At 33.9% G+C, this 15,964-nt stretch overlaps 1 protein-coding gene across 1 annotated transcript in view; it reads right to left on the reverse strand.

The window, feature by feature from the left end:
* Window positions 1-15,964, reverse strand: part of Stxbp5l (syntaxin binding protein 5L) — a 278,666-nt gene that overhangs the window by 126,168 nt on the left and 136,534 nt on the right. Inside the window, exons 9-11 of the mRNA XM_055625237.1 lie at window positions 13,646-13,769; window positions 8,848-8,926; window positions 2,104-2,258 (exon numbers count right to left, since the gene is read on the reverse strand). Coding sequence (XP_055481212.1) covers window positions 2,104-2,258; window positions 8,848-8,926; window positions 13,646-13,769 — 358 coding nt within the window. The remainder of the gene's footprint in view (window positions 1-2,103; window positions 2,259-8,847; window positions 8,927-13,645; window positions 13,770-15,964) is intronic.

The following is a 15,964-nucleotide window of genomic DNA, read 5'->3' on the forward strand; positions in this document are numbered from 1 at the left end:
AAAGAACATTTAAATTGTGATAAATCATGAACAAATATTTTAAACATTTTTTCCTCTTTTTGGTATTTAATAACACTATTCAATCTTACTATTTTTTCTTTTTAAAAAAACAACAACAAAAAACAAAACATGTGAGTCTAGGCACCTTGCCTCTACTGCAGCTTGATAAGCCATGTTTGGTTGATATCCATGGGAGGCCTGCCCTTTTCTGAAGAGCAATGGAGAAGGAGAGGATCAGGGGTGGGGAATAGGTGGAGGAAGAGAATGGAGGGCTAGAAGGAAGGTAAACTGTGGGGGAGATGTAATATATGAGAGAAGAAATTTAAAAATAAAAAGCAAAAAAAAAACTATGAAAACATGCAGTGGTTATGGTTTGTTTCATTTTTGATTATTTTGAAAAAAGTCTTACACACACTATCGCACAAGCTGCACTAAAACTCACTATGTGGCTTAGGCTGCCCTTAAACTGATGGCAATCCTCTTGCCTCAGTCTACCCAATTTTGAGAATACATGAGTGAAACAGCACACCAGATACATTAAATATGTATCATTTACAAATGTCTTTGCTGTAGTTTGGATTTTGAGTCTCCTTGAAACCAACATATTACTTGGACAAACCCTACTGAGACTACTGCTTTCTTTCATCTTAGTATCTCCTCAAAGTTCTTTTATATCTCCCCAAACAACTCCAAAACACTTAGATGTCTTCTTCTAAATTGATCTTACCAAATCCCACAATTTATAAAACCTTTACTCCATATTCTCAATAAGGTCTGCTTCAGTCCTATTTCTTAACAAGGCTTTACATGAATATTTCAGTCATTTAACCAGCTATAAAATGATGGATTACTTATACTATGATTAATGTAACTCAACATTATAAGCATGCATACTTCAATTCAACAAATCATAGTTGTTTCATTGACCCAATCAGACTTTGTGCAATTTATGTAAAGATTATGCTCATATTTCTGTAAGTTTACTAAGTCCTTGTATAAGGCCAAACAACATATATGCCAATTAATTAAAAATGTAAGTTATTAATATCTAGTAATTGTGGAAATAAAGTACCACATTGATTGTTATTCATGACATATTTTAAATATAAAGCTAAATAATTTAAAGGAAATCAATATATTTAACAATGAAACACAACATACATATTTTCATAGTTAACAAGATATGTTCATTTGCCTTTATACTAATCATATTGGGGCAAAATTATTCCCTTTCTATACATGATAAAGCATGTACGTATCTTACTTAGTAGCTAATAAATGCCAGAGTAAGTCATAAATCCAAATATTCTGTCCCAGGTCCAATAGTCTTTGCCTTACATCTACAAGTCCCGTTTTGAAAATGTAGTAATGTGTATTAATATTGTTTTGATCATAAATTCTTATTTCTGGTTTATATTTTATCCGTTTTAGATTTCTTTAAAATATTTTATCACCGTTAGATTTTATTTTTGTATGAGTTTAGACTAGTTTTTACGTCTACAAAACGTTTTGTATCTTTATTCAAGATGATAAACATACACATGCATGTCTCCTCCTGATGGTCTTATTCTCCAGATTAAAATAAATCACTAACCACACATCAGCAATCCTAGAGTAATCAGATGTGCTGCAGCTGCATCTGAAGCAAAGCCAGATGAGAAAGAGGTGCAGCACCACCAGAGTTCCAGATCACTGATATCAGGTAAGTGCTTTAACTTTGATTGGCATTGGGATGGGATGGGTGGAGCTGGTCTAGGAGAGACTATTAGGAGACCTCAGTTTCCCCAAGTGATTTCACCCTGGACCCCTATCGGACCCTCCCAGCTCAGCTTCCACCATCCTTATCAAAGTTTAAAGCACTTACCTGACATTAGAACCTGAAACGCCAGCACTGCCGCACTACATCTGTCTTACTTCCAGTCTGCCAAGTGGGTACAATTGCAGAACCTGCGCCAGCAACTGTAGCTCACAGTGTTGTGCCACAGGGGATGTCTGCTGCCAAAACTGAAAATATTTAACCTTAATTTCATTAGGAACTTGTCATTTCAAAAACGACTTTTTTTTTTTTTTCTAAAAATTCGATGTTTCATTTTATCCACTTACCGTTTGGATAAGGTGTTTCACATAAAGTTAGAAATTCAACAATGGGATGATCCATCTCAAGTACTGTAATTGCTTTTCCATGCATGATGGTTAAACTCGGTCTTCTGCAAGCTTTGTCATATGACAGCCCACCAGAGAATATTATAAATGGTTCACTACACAGGGAAAAAATGGACAATGAGACTATATTCCTTAAGATAACACAGAGTCAAAACTTAAATATTTCAATCATAGATTCTGAGGAAATTATCTACAATGCAAATGGCCTTTCCAACTCTGTTTCTCAACTAACTACTGACTATTTTATCATCTTCCCTTTTCTGGATCTACATTTTAGCTATTAGAGTAACTAATGGGTAAGTGTAAAAATATTTGGTGGCATGGGGAAAAGACAAAATGGAGGGAAGTGGATGTACTCACTCACTCTTTGAGAGACATAGATGCACAAATTTATTTAGATACCAAATTCTATATTACTATCATTAGAACATTAGTTTATGTTATTCAATTAATGAGTAATATCTAAGATAAAAAGAGAGGCAAATTTTAATACAAAATGAAATATAACAGTGAAAATCTCAGAATGGTAGGTGAGAACATGAAATTCTAGATAAGAAAGTTTGTGTAGTTAAGAGGTTTATGAGAAGATAGAAAAATAGTATGTAGGTGAACAGTGATTTATCAGAGAAATATCTTCTATTTAATTTTATGCATGTCCAGCAAATTCTATCTGGCTCAAGTAATTTCACATAAAATTTTATTTTATTACTTTAATAATTTTTATTTTTGAAATAAAAATATATTTATAAAATATATTATATATATTTTATATATTATATATTTATATAATATATTTTATATATTATATAAAATAAAATATAATTATATCATTTCCTTTTGTCCCTCCAACCACTTACACGTACTCTACTTTGCTCTCAAATTATGGCCTCTTTAATTGTTGACACACCACACACACAAACACACACACATATATTACTTTTCAAGATATGAATAAGTAGTAAAATGTGGCTTATTCAATCCGGCTTGTTTGGATCGAGACTGTTTGGCTTGTAAGGCATTTACAGAGACAACTGCCTTGTGGAAAGCAACTGCAGGCAGTGAGGGAAGACCTGTGCTGAATGTTGGCAATGTTGTTCCATAGTCTGGGGTTCCAGAGGAACAGAAGAATAAGAAAGGGTGCTGGCATAGGCTTCCTCTTGCTCAGTCTGCTTCTCGGCTGACATAACGTAAGCTACTTTACTGTGTGTGCCTTTCTACTGTGATGGTTTTAATTTGCCTTGACACAAGACTAAAATAGTGGAGCCAGCCAATGACAAACAGAGCCTTCTGCAACCTAAAGCCAAATAGGTCTTTCTACTTTAAGATATTTATTACAGATTGATATTAAAATGACACAAAGTGACTAACTCAATGAAGCATCCTTCAATTATAAATACTACAGCTGTCTATAGTTTCACAACTTTCCATTTTTCTTCTCTAAACTCAATGCTTATCTTTATGTTAATAAAGAAGTGTTTTCTGCTAGTAAATACCCAGTTGAAAGTATCTCTCTCCAAATACATTTTATAAATAACTAAAGGCTCTTTTCATCAGAGTCCTTGGAAAGTGTCCTTTTCTCAGTAACCCACTCTACTTTCTCTGCTAAGCTAAGAAGTGGCCTGTTCTCTGTAAGTCACTACATCTTCTCTTTTCCATTTGATGTTATGCAATCATTTGTTAATTTTATGCTGAGTGAAGAACAAAAACATAAGCTTTACTATTTCTATCACATTTACATATAAAATACCTATTCTCATTTTTTCTTATTTTTACACAATTACTTGAATTATAAACAAATCAGGCAAAAAAAAAAAAAAAAAAACTTCTGTTTTCTGAGTCTTCCATTGGGGATTTATTTGAGTGAATGGCTTAGAATGAGTGATTTGACAAAGTAAGAACCCACTAATCTTGTAATAGAAAGCATATATCCTACCGTTTGAAGTATACTTCCATCTATCTGATAACATAACATTGTAAACCTTAAGTACATACAATAAGATTTTTAAGTAGTAAATGTAGGTACACTATAGTTTAGGGGTTTTGTTTTTAATTAAAAAAATGTGTGTGTGCTTGGGTGTGTTTGCACAAATTTGTGTGTATTGTGTAAATGCAGGAGCACAAGAGACCAGAGAATGAAATGGGAATAACAGACAATTGTGCATGCTGGGAGCCAAATCTAGGTTCTCTGCGAGAGCAATTAGTACTCTTAATAGCTGAGCCATCTCTCCTAGTCCCCAAATTGGGCTGTTTTACTCAGTTTTCATAATTACATTCGAGTTGTCAAAAACCTGTATCATTTTAATTCTAAGGTTCTGTGGTGGCTTGAATGAAAATGTCCCTTATAGGATCACATATTTGAATGTTAGTCAGATTAGTCAGCAGGAAGTGGAACTGTTTGAGGATTAGAAAATTAGGAGGTGTGTCCTTGTTGGAGAAGCGTGTTACTGGGGGTGGGCTTTGAGTTTCCAAAAGCCCACTTCAGGCCTGGTGTCTTTCTCTTGCCTGCTGCCTGTGGATCAGGATGTACTGCTCTCAGCTACTCCCTCTATGGTGATTAAATTTTTTGCTGGATACAGCAGTCGGAGCTGACATCAGTGGTCTCTTAGGGTCTGTAGGATATCTGTCCAGACCCTTCTGCCTTTTCGATTTTCTGATGAGAAGTCAAGTGTAATTCCGATAGGTTTACATATATATATATATGTGACTTGGCCCTTTTCCCTTGCAGATTTCAATATTCTCTCTTTGTTCTGTACATTTAATGTTTTAATTATTATGTGGTGGGGTAGTCTTTTCTGGTCCTATCTGTTTGTTGTTCTTTAAACTTCTTGTATGTTTATAGGCCTCTCCTTCTTTAGGATGGGAAGTTTTCTTCTAAGATTTTTTTGACACTGTTTTCTGAACCTGGGAGCTGAGAGTCTGCTCCTTCTTCTATTCCTATTATTCTTAGGTTTGGTCTTCTCATATGTCCCAGATTTCCTGGATGTTCTGTATCAGGAGCTTTTTAGATTTAACATTGTCTTTTGACTGATATATCGATTTTTCAATCATATCTTCTACCCATGAGATTCTCTCTTTCATCTCTTTAATATGTTGGTGATGCTTGTGTCTGTAGTTCCTGTCCTCTTCCCTAAGGTTTCCATCTCCAGAATTGTCTCTGATTTTGTTTTCTATATTGAGTCTATTTCCATTTTTAGGTCTTGAACAGTTTTACTCATTTCCTTCTCTTGTTTGTAGTTTGCTGTATTTCTTTACTTTCTTTAAGAGATTTGTTCAATTCTTTCACCTGTTTGACTATTTTCCTGTGCTACTTTGAGAACCTTATTTTCATAGCTTAAGGCCTCTGTCATTTTCATAACCTCACATTTAAAATCCTTGTCTTGCTTCAGGTGTAATAGTATCTCCAGGGCTTGCTATAACAGAACAGCTGGTTTCCAGTGGTGTCATATGGCCCTGATTTTGTTGCTTGTGTTCTTACACTGGACTCTAGCCATCTCGTTGACTGTGTTGTTAGCCAGCCTGGTATGAGTTCACTGTGACCAGGTGGGCCAGGCAGATGGGGAGGTGGAAAGTTCTCCAAGCTGAAAGCTGTTCCGGTGCCACACAGGCCTCCTCAGGCTGGGAGACAATGGGGCTTGGGTCCCACCCCCAGCTAACTTCTGCTGGGTTGGCTGTCTCTTCTGGGTTCTCTGTCTGTGACCCAAGTGAGGGAGGCAGATGGGGAGCAGGTGGAAAGATCTCAAAGCCAAAACCTTTTACTCAAATACTTCTAATAATATAGAATGCTGTGGTTCTAATGATAATAATAACAGCAGTGATTTGATTTATTAAGAAACTGAGTGTGTGTCCTCTTAGTCATGATAATCTAAGTTTTATGCATTATTTCATCGAGTTTAAATAAGCAGTATAGTAAGTCAGGCATTACTGGTGATGGAACTAGAGATTATGGTAAAATGAAAACTCTTAGCCATGTTACTGCAAAGTCAGTAATGAAGACAGTACACTGCTTTATCTGAGTTCTGATTCCTGAAGTACCGTTTTTACTCTCATCCTTTAAGTCAGAAATTTTCTTCCCCGAAGAATTGTCCTGATCCCTGTCTTGATGGCTCTCCTCTCTATTGCCCTGGAGGCTGCGTTGGATGCCCCTTTTCTTGTTTTTTTTTCTTTAAAAATTTTAATTGTCCAAAATCTGATAGATATAAATTTGATAATATTTACAACCCAATTATACTTTTGTCCTCTTTCTATGTCCCTAAGGCAGACTACTATAGAACTACTTTTGGTGCTATTTAAAACACAAAACAAAACAAAACAAAACACTACTTTTCATCCTGATCTTTGCTCTAGGGTTTAAAAATTCAAACACGGGTAGTAATTCCTTTTTAATTTTCTTAGCACACAAATCAAATTACACAGTGTGTGATACATAGCTAAAACCAACTGAAGCAAGCTGAATATTGTGGAGCATTCCATAGGAGTACATTTTCAAAATGATACCTTTGTAACAAAATAGAAGCCATAAAGTTCACAGATCATACGATTTATCATGGGAAAAGTCTCTCGGGCTTCCCATGAAACTGTTCTCATTTTGCTATTTTATTTTCAAGATTTGCAATCTATAGAAAAGGCTGAACACTGCTTGATAATTCAATAAATGTTATTAAAAGTCCTTAGGAGAGACCAATACTGAAGTAGAAAAATTATTCCTTTAAAAAATTATACAAGTTAAAAGGAAAACCAAAATAAACCTGTAAGTTGCTTGGAATGATTAATATAATTTTTTAATTCTTTATTAATTACACTTTATTCACTTTATATCCCCCCTGTGGTTCCCTCCCTCCTCCTGTCCCAATCCCTCCCTTCCTCCACCCTCTGCATGCATGCCCCTCCCCAAGTCCACTGATGGGGAGGTCTTCTTTTTCTTCCTTCTGACCCTAGTCAATTAGGTCTCATCAGGAGTGGCTGCATTGTCTTCCTCTGTTGCCTGGTAATGCTGCTTCCCCCTCAGGGAGAGGTAATTAAAGAGCAGGCCAATCAGTTCATGTCAGAGACAGTCCCTGTTCCTATTACAATGGAACCCACTTGGATATTGAACTGCCATGGGCTACATCTGTGCAGGGGTCTTAGGTTATCTCCATGCATAGTCCTTGGTTGGAGTATCAGTCTCAGGAAAGACCCCTGTGCTCAGATTTTGTGGTTCTGTTGCTCTCCTTGTGGAATTCCTGTCCTCTCCAGATCTTACTGTTTCCCACTTCTTTCCTAAGATTCCCTGCACTCTGCCCAAAGGTTGCCCATAAGTCTCAGCATCTGCATTGATAGCCTGCAGGGCAGAGCCTTTCAGAGGTCCTCTGTGTTAGGCTCCTGACTTGTTCCCTCTTTTCTCCTTCTTCTGATATCCATCTTCTTTGCCTTTCTGGATAGGAATTGAGCATTTTATCAAGAGTCCTCCCTCTTGATTAGTTTCTTTAGGTGTACAGATTTTAGTAGGTTTATCCTATATTATATGTCTATATGAGTGAGTATATACCGTGTGCATCTTTCTGCTTCTGAGATAGCTCACTCAGGATGATCTTTTAATTTCTTGAGCCCCAATGATACTTAGAATTTGTCCTGTAAAACAGGTGATATTAATACTACTGAACTCATAGAAAAAGAAAAGTTTTAGTTATAAATAGTATTTTAAGAAGAGAAGAATTATGTAAGATTTTGTTTCCATCCACAATGTTTAAATTTGAAATATTTTATTACTTTAGTTATACTATATTAAACTGGCCTGCTAAAGAGATATTGATAATTTGCCATGATTTTCTCCTATTAAATCTTTAGAAGAGAAAGTTTTAACAAAAATAATTGTATCCATGATGACAAGAACACATTCTAATGTACGCAGGTAACTAACATAAAGTAGGATTTTTCAGTTTACAGTTATAATGTTTATGGACTGAGAGGATGGCTCAGCAGGTCAAGGCGCTTGCTGCCCAGCCTGGCACCTGAGATAGATCTCTGGAACCCACCTAAAGGTGGAAAAGAGAACTGATTCCATAAAGCTGTCCTCTGACCTCCACACGAGCTCTGTAACATGTACTTCCAAATACACACAAGTAACACGCACACATGCTTAATAATGATGATGACGATGATGATGTTCAGGCAAAGTTTATTATGCCCATCTTGGTTGGCAAATTTTTCATTAATGATTAATGTAAATTAAAGAAGCTATACAAAAGTACTGGGTATAGTGATTATAAATATAATAACATATTAAATGTTATTTTTATCTTATACATCTCAAAATTTAGGAATTTTCCATTATGACAATATACATAACTTTATAACTCCAACTAAGGGTTAACTTTCCAATTTCAGAATGTCAGATACTAAGTTTGGAGAGATCTGGCTATATCTCAAAAGAAACAGCACCAGATGTATAGATATAACTTAATAAATATGCTACCAGTATTATAAACAGCCCAAGAGTCCTCAATTATTAGAATTAATACATATGATGCTAATATAAATATAATTAAAATGAATTGTTATTTTCAAAATTCATAATCAACAAATTATGTTATTTATTTAGAGAATTAATAATTTATAAGTTTATAAAAATAAAACCTATTGTTAAAAATTATCTGCTTTCCTTCTCCTATCCCTTAGACAGATGAGGATTCACAAAGCACCACGTACCTGTTCCTGCAGGTTTTGTACTCTACTTTAAGAATTGGTTTACAAGACTCAGACTTTCGTCCTTCTCTTTGACTTTTTCCTAATGAAAGAAAAAAGCATTAAATCTAATTTAAGTTACATTGATCCATGAGAATTTTTAAAATTTCAATTAAGATATATAAACATGGAATAATAATAATATAATTTTTAAAAAGAAATCTACAAGCCTCTAGGGATGATTCATGTAGCTTTCTGTACTGCAATAATAATTCTTGAGCAGCCTATACTTTAATAGGTAATATAAATGCAACTGAACACAAAGATTCAAGCACAGATTTAATTGTAGATTTCATAAGAGAATAGCACAAGTAATATTTTATATTTCCTTCATGACAAATTTGGAATCATTTTATTACTTTAGATATACTATATTATTAAACTGGTGACTTTTATGAGTTAATGCAAAGTACAACAAAAGTACCTAAACTTGATATAAGTTTTTGCATTCTAATATTTTACTAAACTCATAAACTGTATAATCATAACAGTGGAATGTTATATAATCAATTAAATTACTTATAAAAGTATTCAGCTTTTGCTGCTTTGCATTTTCTAAATAGGAATGCAGTTTCTTACAAAGTTATTTCAGTTACTTATGTTCATAAAATAAAGTTTAGGACTGAAGACACACACATGCATAAAGAAATATATTATTATTAAAATCTATTATTTATAACTGTTATTCTAATAGTCAGGAGGCTGAGGCAGAAGACTTGAGAGTTTAAATCCAGCATAGGTTACATAAGATTCTGTTTCCCTCCCCTCCTCAAGAATAAAAAAACAAGAAGAAAAAGAATAAGATCTATATCATGTTCAATATTTTATCTGCAATAGAAACAAACTTTCATATTGCAGAAAGTCTTGTGATGTAAAGTATACAATGGACTTACAAAATCATTCAATATAATTTTAAAATGTTTTGGATTGAATGATTGATGATTGACTGGTTGATGATTGATTTACTGTGTGTAGAGGGGACACATATGTGCTAGTACACATACAGAGGTCAGAGAATGATCAACTCTCTTTTCAACATGTAGGTCTCAGGCATTGAACTCAGGTTGTAATGTACAATTAACATTCAATGTAAAATTACTGTAAAGTAATTTAATTAATGTAAAATTAATGTTCAGGCTTAAATAAAGGGACCACAGATATGAGTTTGGACTTTTAAAGACAATACTGGACAAAATTTCATTATTTTGTGTTTCCCTTGGAGGTATCTTTTTCATCCACGTTATTAATCCTATATGTAGAAGTGTATACAATATGAATTTGAGGGGATTTTGTCTTTGCACTTTTAATTTCTGCATTTTGCCATGTAATTTCTCATTTCAAATTTTTTGTTCTATGCATTGATTAGCTTAGCTAAAGACAATGTCTGTTGTCTTTACTCATTTCTTTCATTATTTCATTATAACAATGTCTGTTTTATTTCTTTCTTCTATGGTTTTGCTTTTACTACCATTAACTTCTATGATATATGTGTGATTTGATTCTTCCTTGCTATTTTATTCTATTGTATTTTTTTTTGTTTTGTTGGGTTATTATTTTTAGAGTTTGAATAAATATTTCTCTTTAGGTTTTTCCAAAATATTTTAGTACAAAAAATATTAAAAGTTACAAGTTTTCCTCTAATAATTATCTTTAATGAATTTCCTAGTTTGAGTACATAGTATTTTATATATTATACAATTTTATTCCAATTCCTTCTTTAAATGTTATTTTTAAGTACAAATATAAAGTTTGTATACAGTTCCTTATAACATTTACTTAAGTTAACTATATTTTATTTCACTGCCAACTAAAAATGCTTTACTACTCCGTTTTATAAAATTTAAGATTTTCTTGGTAATTTAAATAATCAATTAATTAAAAAAATCCAAATGTGTTTGACAAGCTGTAGCATAATCTTGTCTTTCTTTGACTAAAACTTAATTATCTGATCATATTTACCTATAAAAAGTCTGTAAATAGTTAAGGTAATGAATTGTATACTTTATGTATTTTACTACAATTTTTTATAAAGGCTGGGCATGGTGGCTCACATCTGTAATGACAGCATCTGAGAGGTGGAGGCAGGAAGCCTCCTAGTTTTAGGTTAGCCTGTCTCAGAAAACAAAATAACCAAACAAACCAGCACCTTCTCCCACAAGAGTGCATTTCTTTTTAAAGCATAGTTGTCTGATTATTTAAGATTTGTAGTTTATCTATTCGTGGTAGAAAAATTTGATTCCTAGAAAACAATGAAGTACTTCCACATAGATTTAGAAGACAGATGGTTATAAAGGAGGAGGGCAAGAATATAGAATATATTTTAGAGTATAAATGACATATCACATTTATATTATGTAGCTTCATATACATGAAGTTTTACATTGCTACTTTTAACAGATGTTTATACTATACATCCTAAGGAACCGATTAAAAAAAAATAAGGTAGAACCAAACTCTTAGAGGGAGGAGGAGGTGTGAGCTATTGTTGTCAATACAGGTCAAGGTGAAGCAGATGATGCTAGCAAAGAAAGGTTTTTTTTTTTTAATTTAATTTTATATATATAGATTTATTTACTACAATAATTCACTTTGTATCCCCTTTGCAGCCCCCTCCCTTATCTCCTCCCAGTCCCACCCACCCTCCTTCTCCCTATGAGCTTCCCCTAGTCCCCTGATAGAGAAGGACCTCCTCCCCTTCTAACTGACCCTAACTTGCCAGGTCTCATCAAGGCTGGCTGCATCATCTTCCTCTGTGGCCTGGCAAGGCTCTACTCCCCCAAGGGGGAAGTGATCAAAGAGCCAGCCACTGAGTTCATGTCAGAGACAGGCCCTGTTCCCCTTATTAGGAAACCTACTTGGGAACTGAGTAGCCAATAGGCTTCCTTTGAACAGGGGGTCTAGGTCCTTTCCATGCATGGTCCTGAGTGGAGTCTCTGCAGGATCCCCTCGGCCCAGGTATTTTTGCTCTGTTGTTCTCCTTGTGAAGTTTCTGTCCCCTCTAGGTCTTTCTATCTCCCTCTTCTTCTATAAGGATTCTGGCACTGTGCCCAAAGTTTAGCTATGCGTCTCAGTATCTCCTTCAATACCCTGGTGGGTAGAGTCTTTCAGAGGTCCCCTGTGGTAGGCTCCTGTCCTGTTCCCTGCCTTTTCCTACTTCCTATGTCTATGCTGTTTACTCTTCTGAATGAGGATTAGGCATCTTCTCTAGAGTCCTCCTTGTTTAACTTCTTTAGAACTGTAGATTTTAGTATGTTTATCCTATATTATATGGCTAATATCCACTTATAAGTGAGTATATATCATAAGTGTCTTTCTGCTTCTGGGATACCTCACTCAGGATGATCTTTTCTAGTTTCCAACATTTGCCTGCAAATTTCATGATTTCCTTGTTTTTAACCGCTGAGTAGTATTCCATTGTGTAAAAGGTTTTAAGAGGTGACTGTACCTAAGCTCAATGATTAAAGGAAGGTAAAATGCTCAGAATAAATATCAAAAGTAACTCTTGGAAGAGTTCTAAAAAGCAAAAGGTACTAAGTGGAAAAACTATCTGAAATTAAAAAAAAATCTTAGAGGTTTAATAGAATAAAAACACAGGAGCAAAAAGCAGTTAAATAGATGGTTAATTGGTTGGAACTAATCCGCTTAAAATTTGTAATAAAAATATTGCCAAAAAGAAATACAAAAATAAGATTCAGATATGTGTGCCACAACACCGAAAGTTCTAACAGAGTTGACTCATATCCCAGAAAGAGAAACAAACATAAAAGTATATTAAAGATAAATGGCATAAAAGTTCCCAACTTTTGTGGAAGTTATAAATTTAAAAAGCTTGTTAAGCCTTTTAACAATATAAATTAAAAAACAAAAGACAAAACTAGAACAAGTTCAAGCATGCTTTTGTTAAGTTGCTGCAAATAAAAGATATGAAAGTTGTCTGAAGACAACCAGAAAGAACAAACACGTTGTTTGTTCATCTGTAGTGCAGATGAAAAGTTCAAAACACTGAGGATTTCTCATTTAGAACATATTGAAACTAGAAGATGATGGGATATCAATAAAGTGGTTGTTACATTACTTAAATTCCCACATAGCAAACGCTCAGTTCATGGCTTGACATTGTCAATAAATTTAAATTTAGCAAAACAGTCTTCAAGAATGGAGATAAAAGGTATATGCAAATAAAAGAAGCTCCATAAAATAATTTCATCAGGCCTACATGAATTGCAAATAATGTTTACAAATAAATAAAATTATAGTATTTTGTCTCTTAATTATACTTTTGACCACTTAAAATTTATAACAATATATCTGTGTATCCTATATAATTATAGTATACAGGATAATGAAGGCAGTTTAATAGATCTATGTGGCTACAAGATATCTATATTTTATATAAAATGTTAAAATGCTAATGCTAAAATACACGGAGTAGTTACTTGCAACTAATGATAAAAATGAAGATAACATGACTATATGTTCCTATCAATATTTAAGTAACTTGAAAAATGGAAAAGCAAAGTAGAAACAACAAAAAACAAATAAGGCATAGACCTAAATCTACTCGTTAGTAATTATATTTAATGTTAATAGACTAATTATACTAAGACTGCAGAAACACAGACCTAACATATATTCTCTATAGGAGAGCTAACAGATGTCCATTAGCAGTCTACAACATGAATGAAGCTAAAATTGGAAGAATTAAGTTGTGAACAGGCAATTCTGTAGTCTCCGTAGTTTCCTATGAAAGTGTGTAACTTACCATGTGGAACTGTGGTTTGGAAAGGGCGATTTGGGCTTTTCAGGTTCCATAAAGTCAAGCTACCATCTGAATGGCTGCACATGAATTGTTTGCCCTCGTGATGCCAATCAATTGAATGAATAGCCTGATAAAATAACAGCAGAAAAAGTACAGGGAGAAATCAGATATATCATCATATATTCCAAAACATTTTTACATAAAATTAATAGACTGATAACATGTTAAAATAACTATTTTTCTGACCCAGACTAAGCTGTCTTTGGCTTCAACCTGTTACAAACCTTCACAAGGCTATCAAAACAGATTTCCCTAAATAAAAACAGTTCTGAAAATATTTTAATAACTTTAGATCCCAGAACATTTTATTGTAAATCCTATACCTGTCCTATATCTTAACATCTCTGTTTAAAAAATTATTTACATAGAAATAAAAGTATATAGTTATCAGAAGATAATTTCTTATAAGATGTAGGCCTAGTATCACTTAAGGTAGATAATTAAAACAAAATTTAGCTAGCACCTGAAGGCATTCTATATGCCAGATTCCATTATATACATTATATACATATGTATATACATATACATAAAATACAGTATTTAATAAATAAAATTTATTTTTTATTTTATTATTATTATTCAGTTTCCATATGGTGAAACTGGCCTAGAGACAGATAGCCACTTGCTTTTTTTTTAAGATTTATTTATTTATTATGTATACAATGTGTGTTTACATGTATACCTGCACACCAAAAGAGAGCACCAGATTTCATTTTAGATGGTTGTGAGACATCATGTGGTTGCTGGGAATTGAACTCATGACCTTTGGAAGAGCAGCCAGTACTCTTAACCTCTGAGCTATCTCTCCTGCCTTCCATTTGCTTTTTAAAGTCACACAAAGTCAAAGCCAATCTCCTTGTAAAACACATTCTCAACTGTCACATAATACTGCCTCAAACGTATCCTATACTAATTGATTTAAAGCAAGTGAGATTTCAGTTTTAAAATTTTCAAGTTCATCCAATAGTTTTGAATTGGATAATATTTAACAGTAATTACTTCATTTTTTTAGTTGTATTAATTCCTGTGGTAGTAGAATATCTTCCATAAAGTAGATTTTAAAGAAAATTCTACTGAATTAGTAAGCGTTTAATTTGACATTTCTAAATCTTTGGTATTCTTTTTTAATAAATTGATCACCACAATTTATCTATTGTGTTAAATACAAAGAGACAAGAACCAGTGGACAAAAACATCAGAAAAGTGCATAAAAACATCTTTCCTCCCTAAAGAAACTAGACTGAAGGCCAATATAGATGAGTATTAATCATAATTATTGTTTAGAACTTTTGGCACATGTGTGGTTATAAAATTACATAACTAAATTTTTTTATGTAACCAAGTGTGAAAATATCACCTGATATGGATAGTATTAGAGTTATAGCTAACTTATGCCTTGACTAATCATTAAACATTAAGGATATAAGATATGAAGTTGACCTCAAAACCTAAGATTAAACTGAACATTAAAAGCAACATGAATTCCTGGATTTGTGGGTTTTATTTTGTTTTTCTTTTCTTTTTGTTCCTTACTCTAACTATCATTTCCATGTACACTTATTCTTTTTAAAATTTTTTTATTAATTATTTATTACTTTGAATAAATAATTTATTCACTTTGTCCTTGTCTCCTCCCAATCCCTCCTTCCCTTCCTCTTCTCCTCCTATTCCCCTCCCCTAGTCCAGTGATAGAGGAGGTCCTCCTCCTCTTCTATCTGATCCTAGCCTATTAGGTCTCATCAGGACTGTTTGCATTGCCTTCCTCTGTGGCCTGGCAAGGCTGCACCCCCCCCCCCCCAGGGGGATGTGATCAGAGAGCCTGCCACTGAACTCATGCCAGAGAAAGTCTCTGCTCCCCTTACTAGGGAACTCACTTGGAAACTGAGTCTATGGGCTACATCTGAGCAGGGCTTTTAGGTTATCTCCATGCATGATCCTTGGTTGGGGTATCAGTCTCTGCAGGGACCCTAAGAGCCCAGTTATTTTTGGCTATGTTGGTCTCCTTTTGAAGCTCCTGTTTCCTCCAGGTCTTTCTCTCTCCCCCTTCTTTCATAAAATTTCACTCCTAGGCATATATCCAAAATATATTCAACTATACAACAAGGACATTTGCTCAACCATGTTCGTAGCAGCTCTATTTGTAATAACCAGAATCTGAAAACAACCTAGATATCCCTCATTGGAGGAATAGATAAAGAAATCGTGGTACATTTACACAGTGGAATACTATTCTGCTATTAAAAACAAGAAAATCATGAAATA

This window comes from Psammomys obesus, unplaced genomic scaffold (genome assembly GCF_907164565.1).
Source record: "Psammomys obesus unplaced genomic scaffold, mPsaObe1.curated_primary_1811, whole genome shotgun sequence".
Taxonomy (NCBI): Eukaryota; Metazoa; Chordata; class Mammalia; order Rodentia; family Muridae; genus Psammomys; species Psammomys obesus.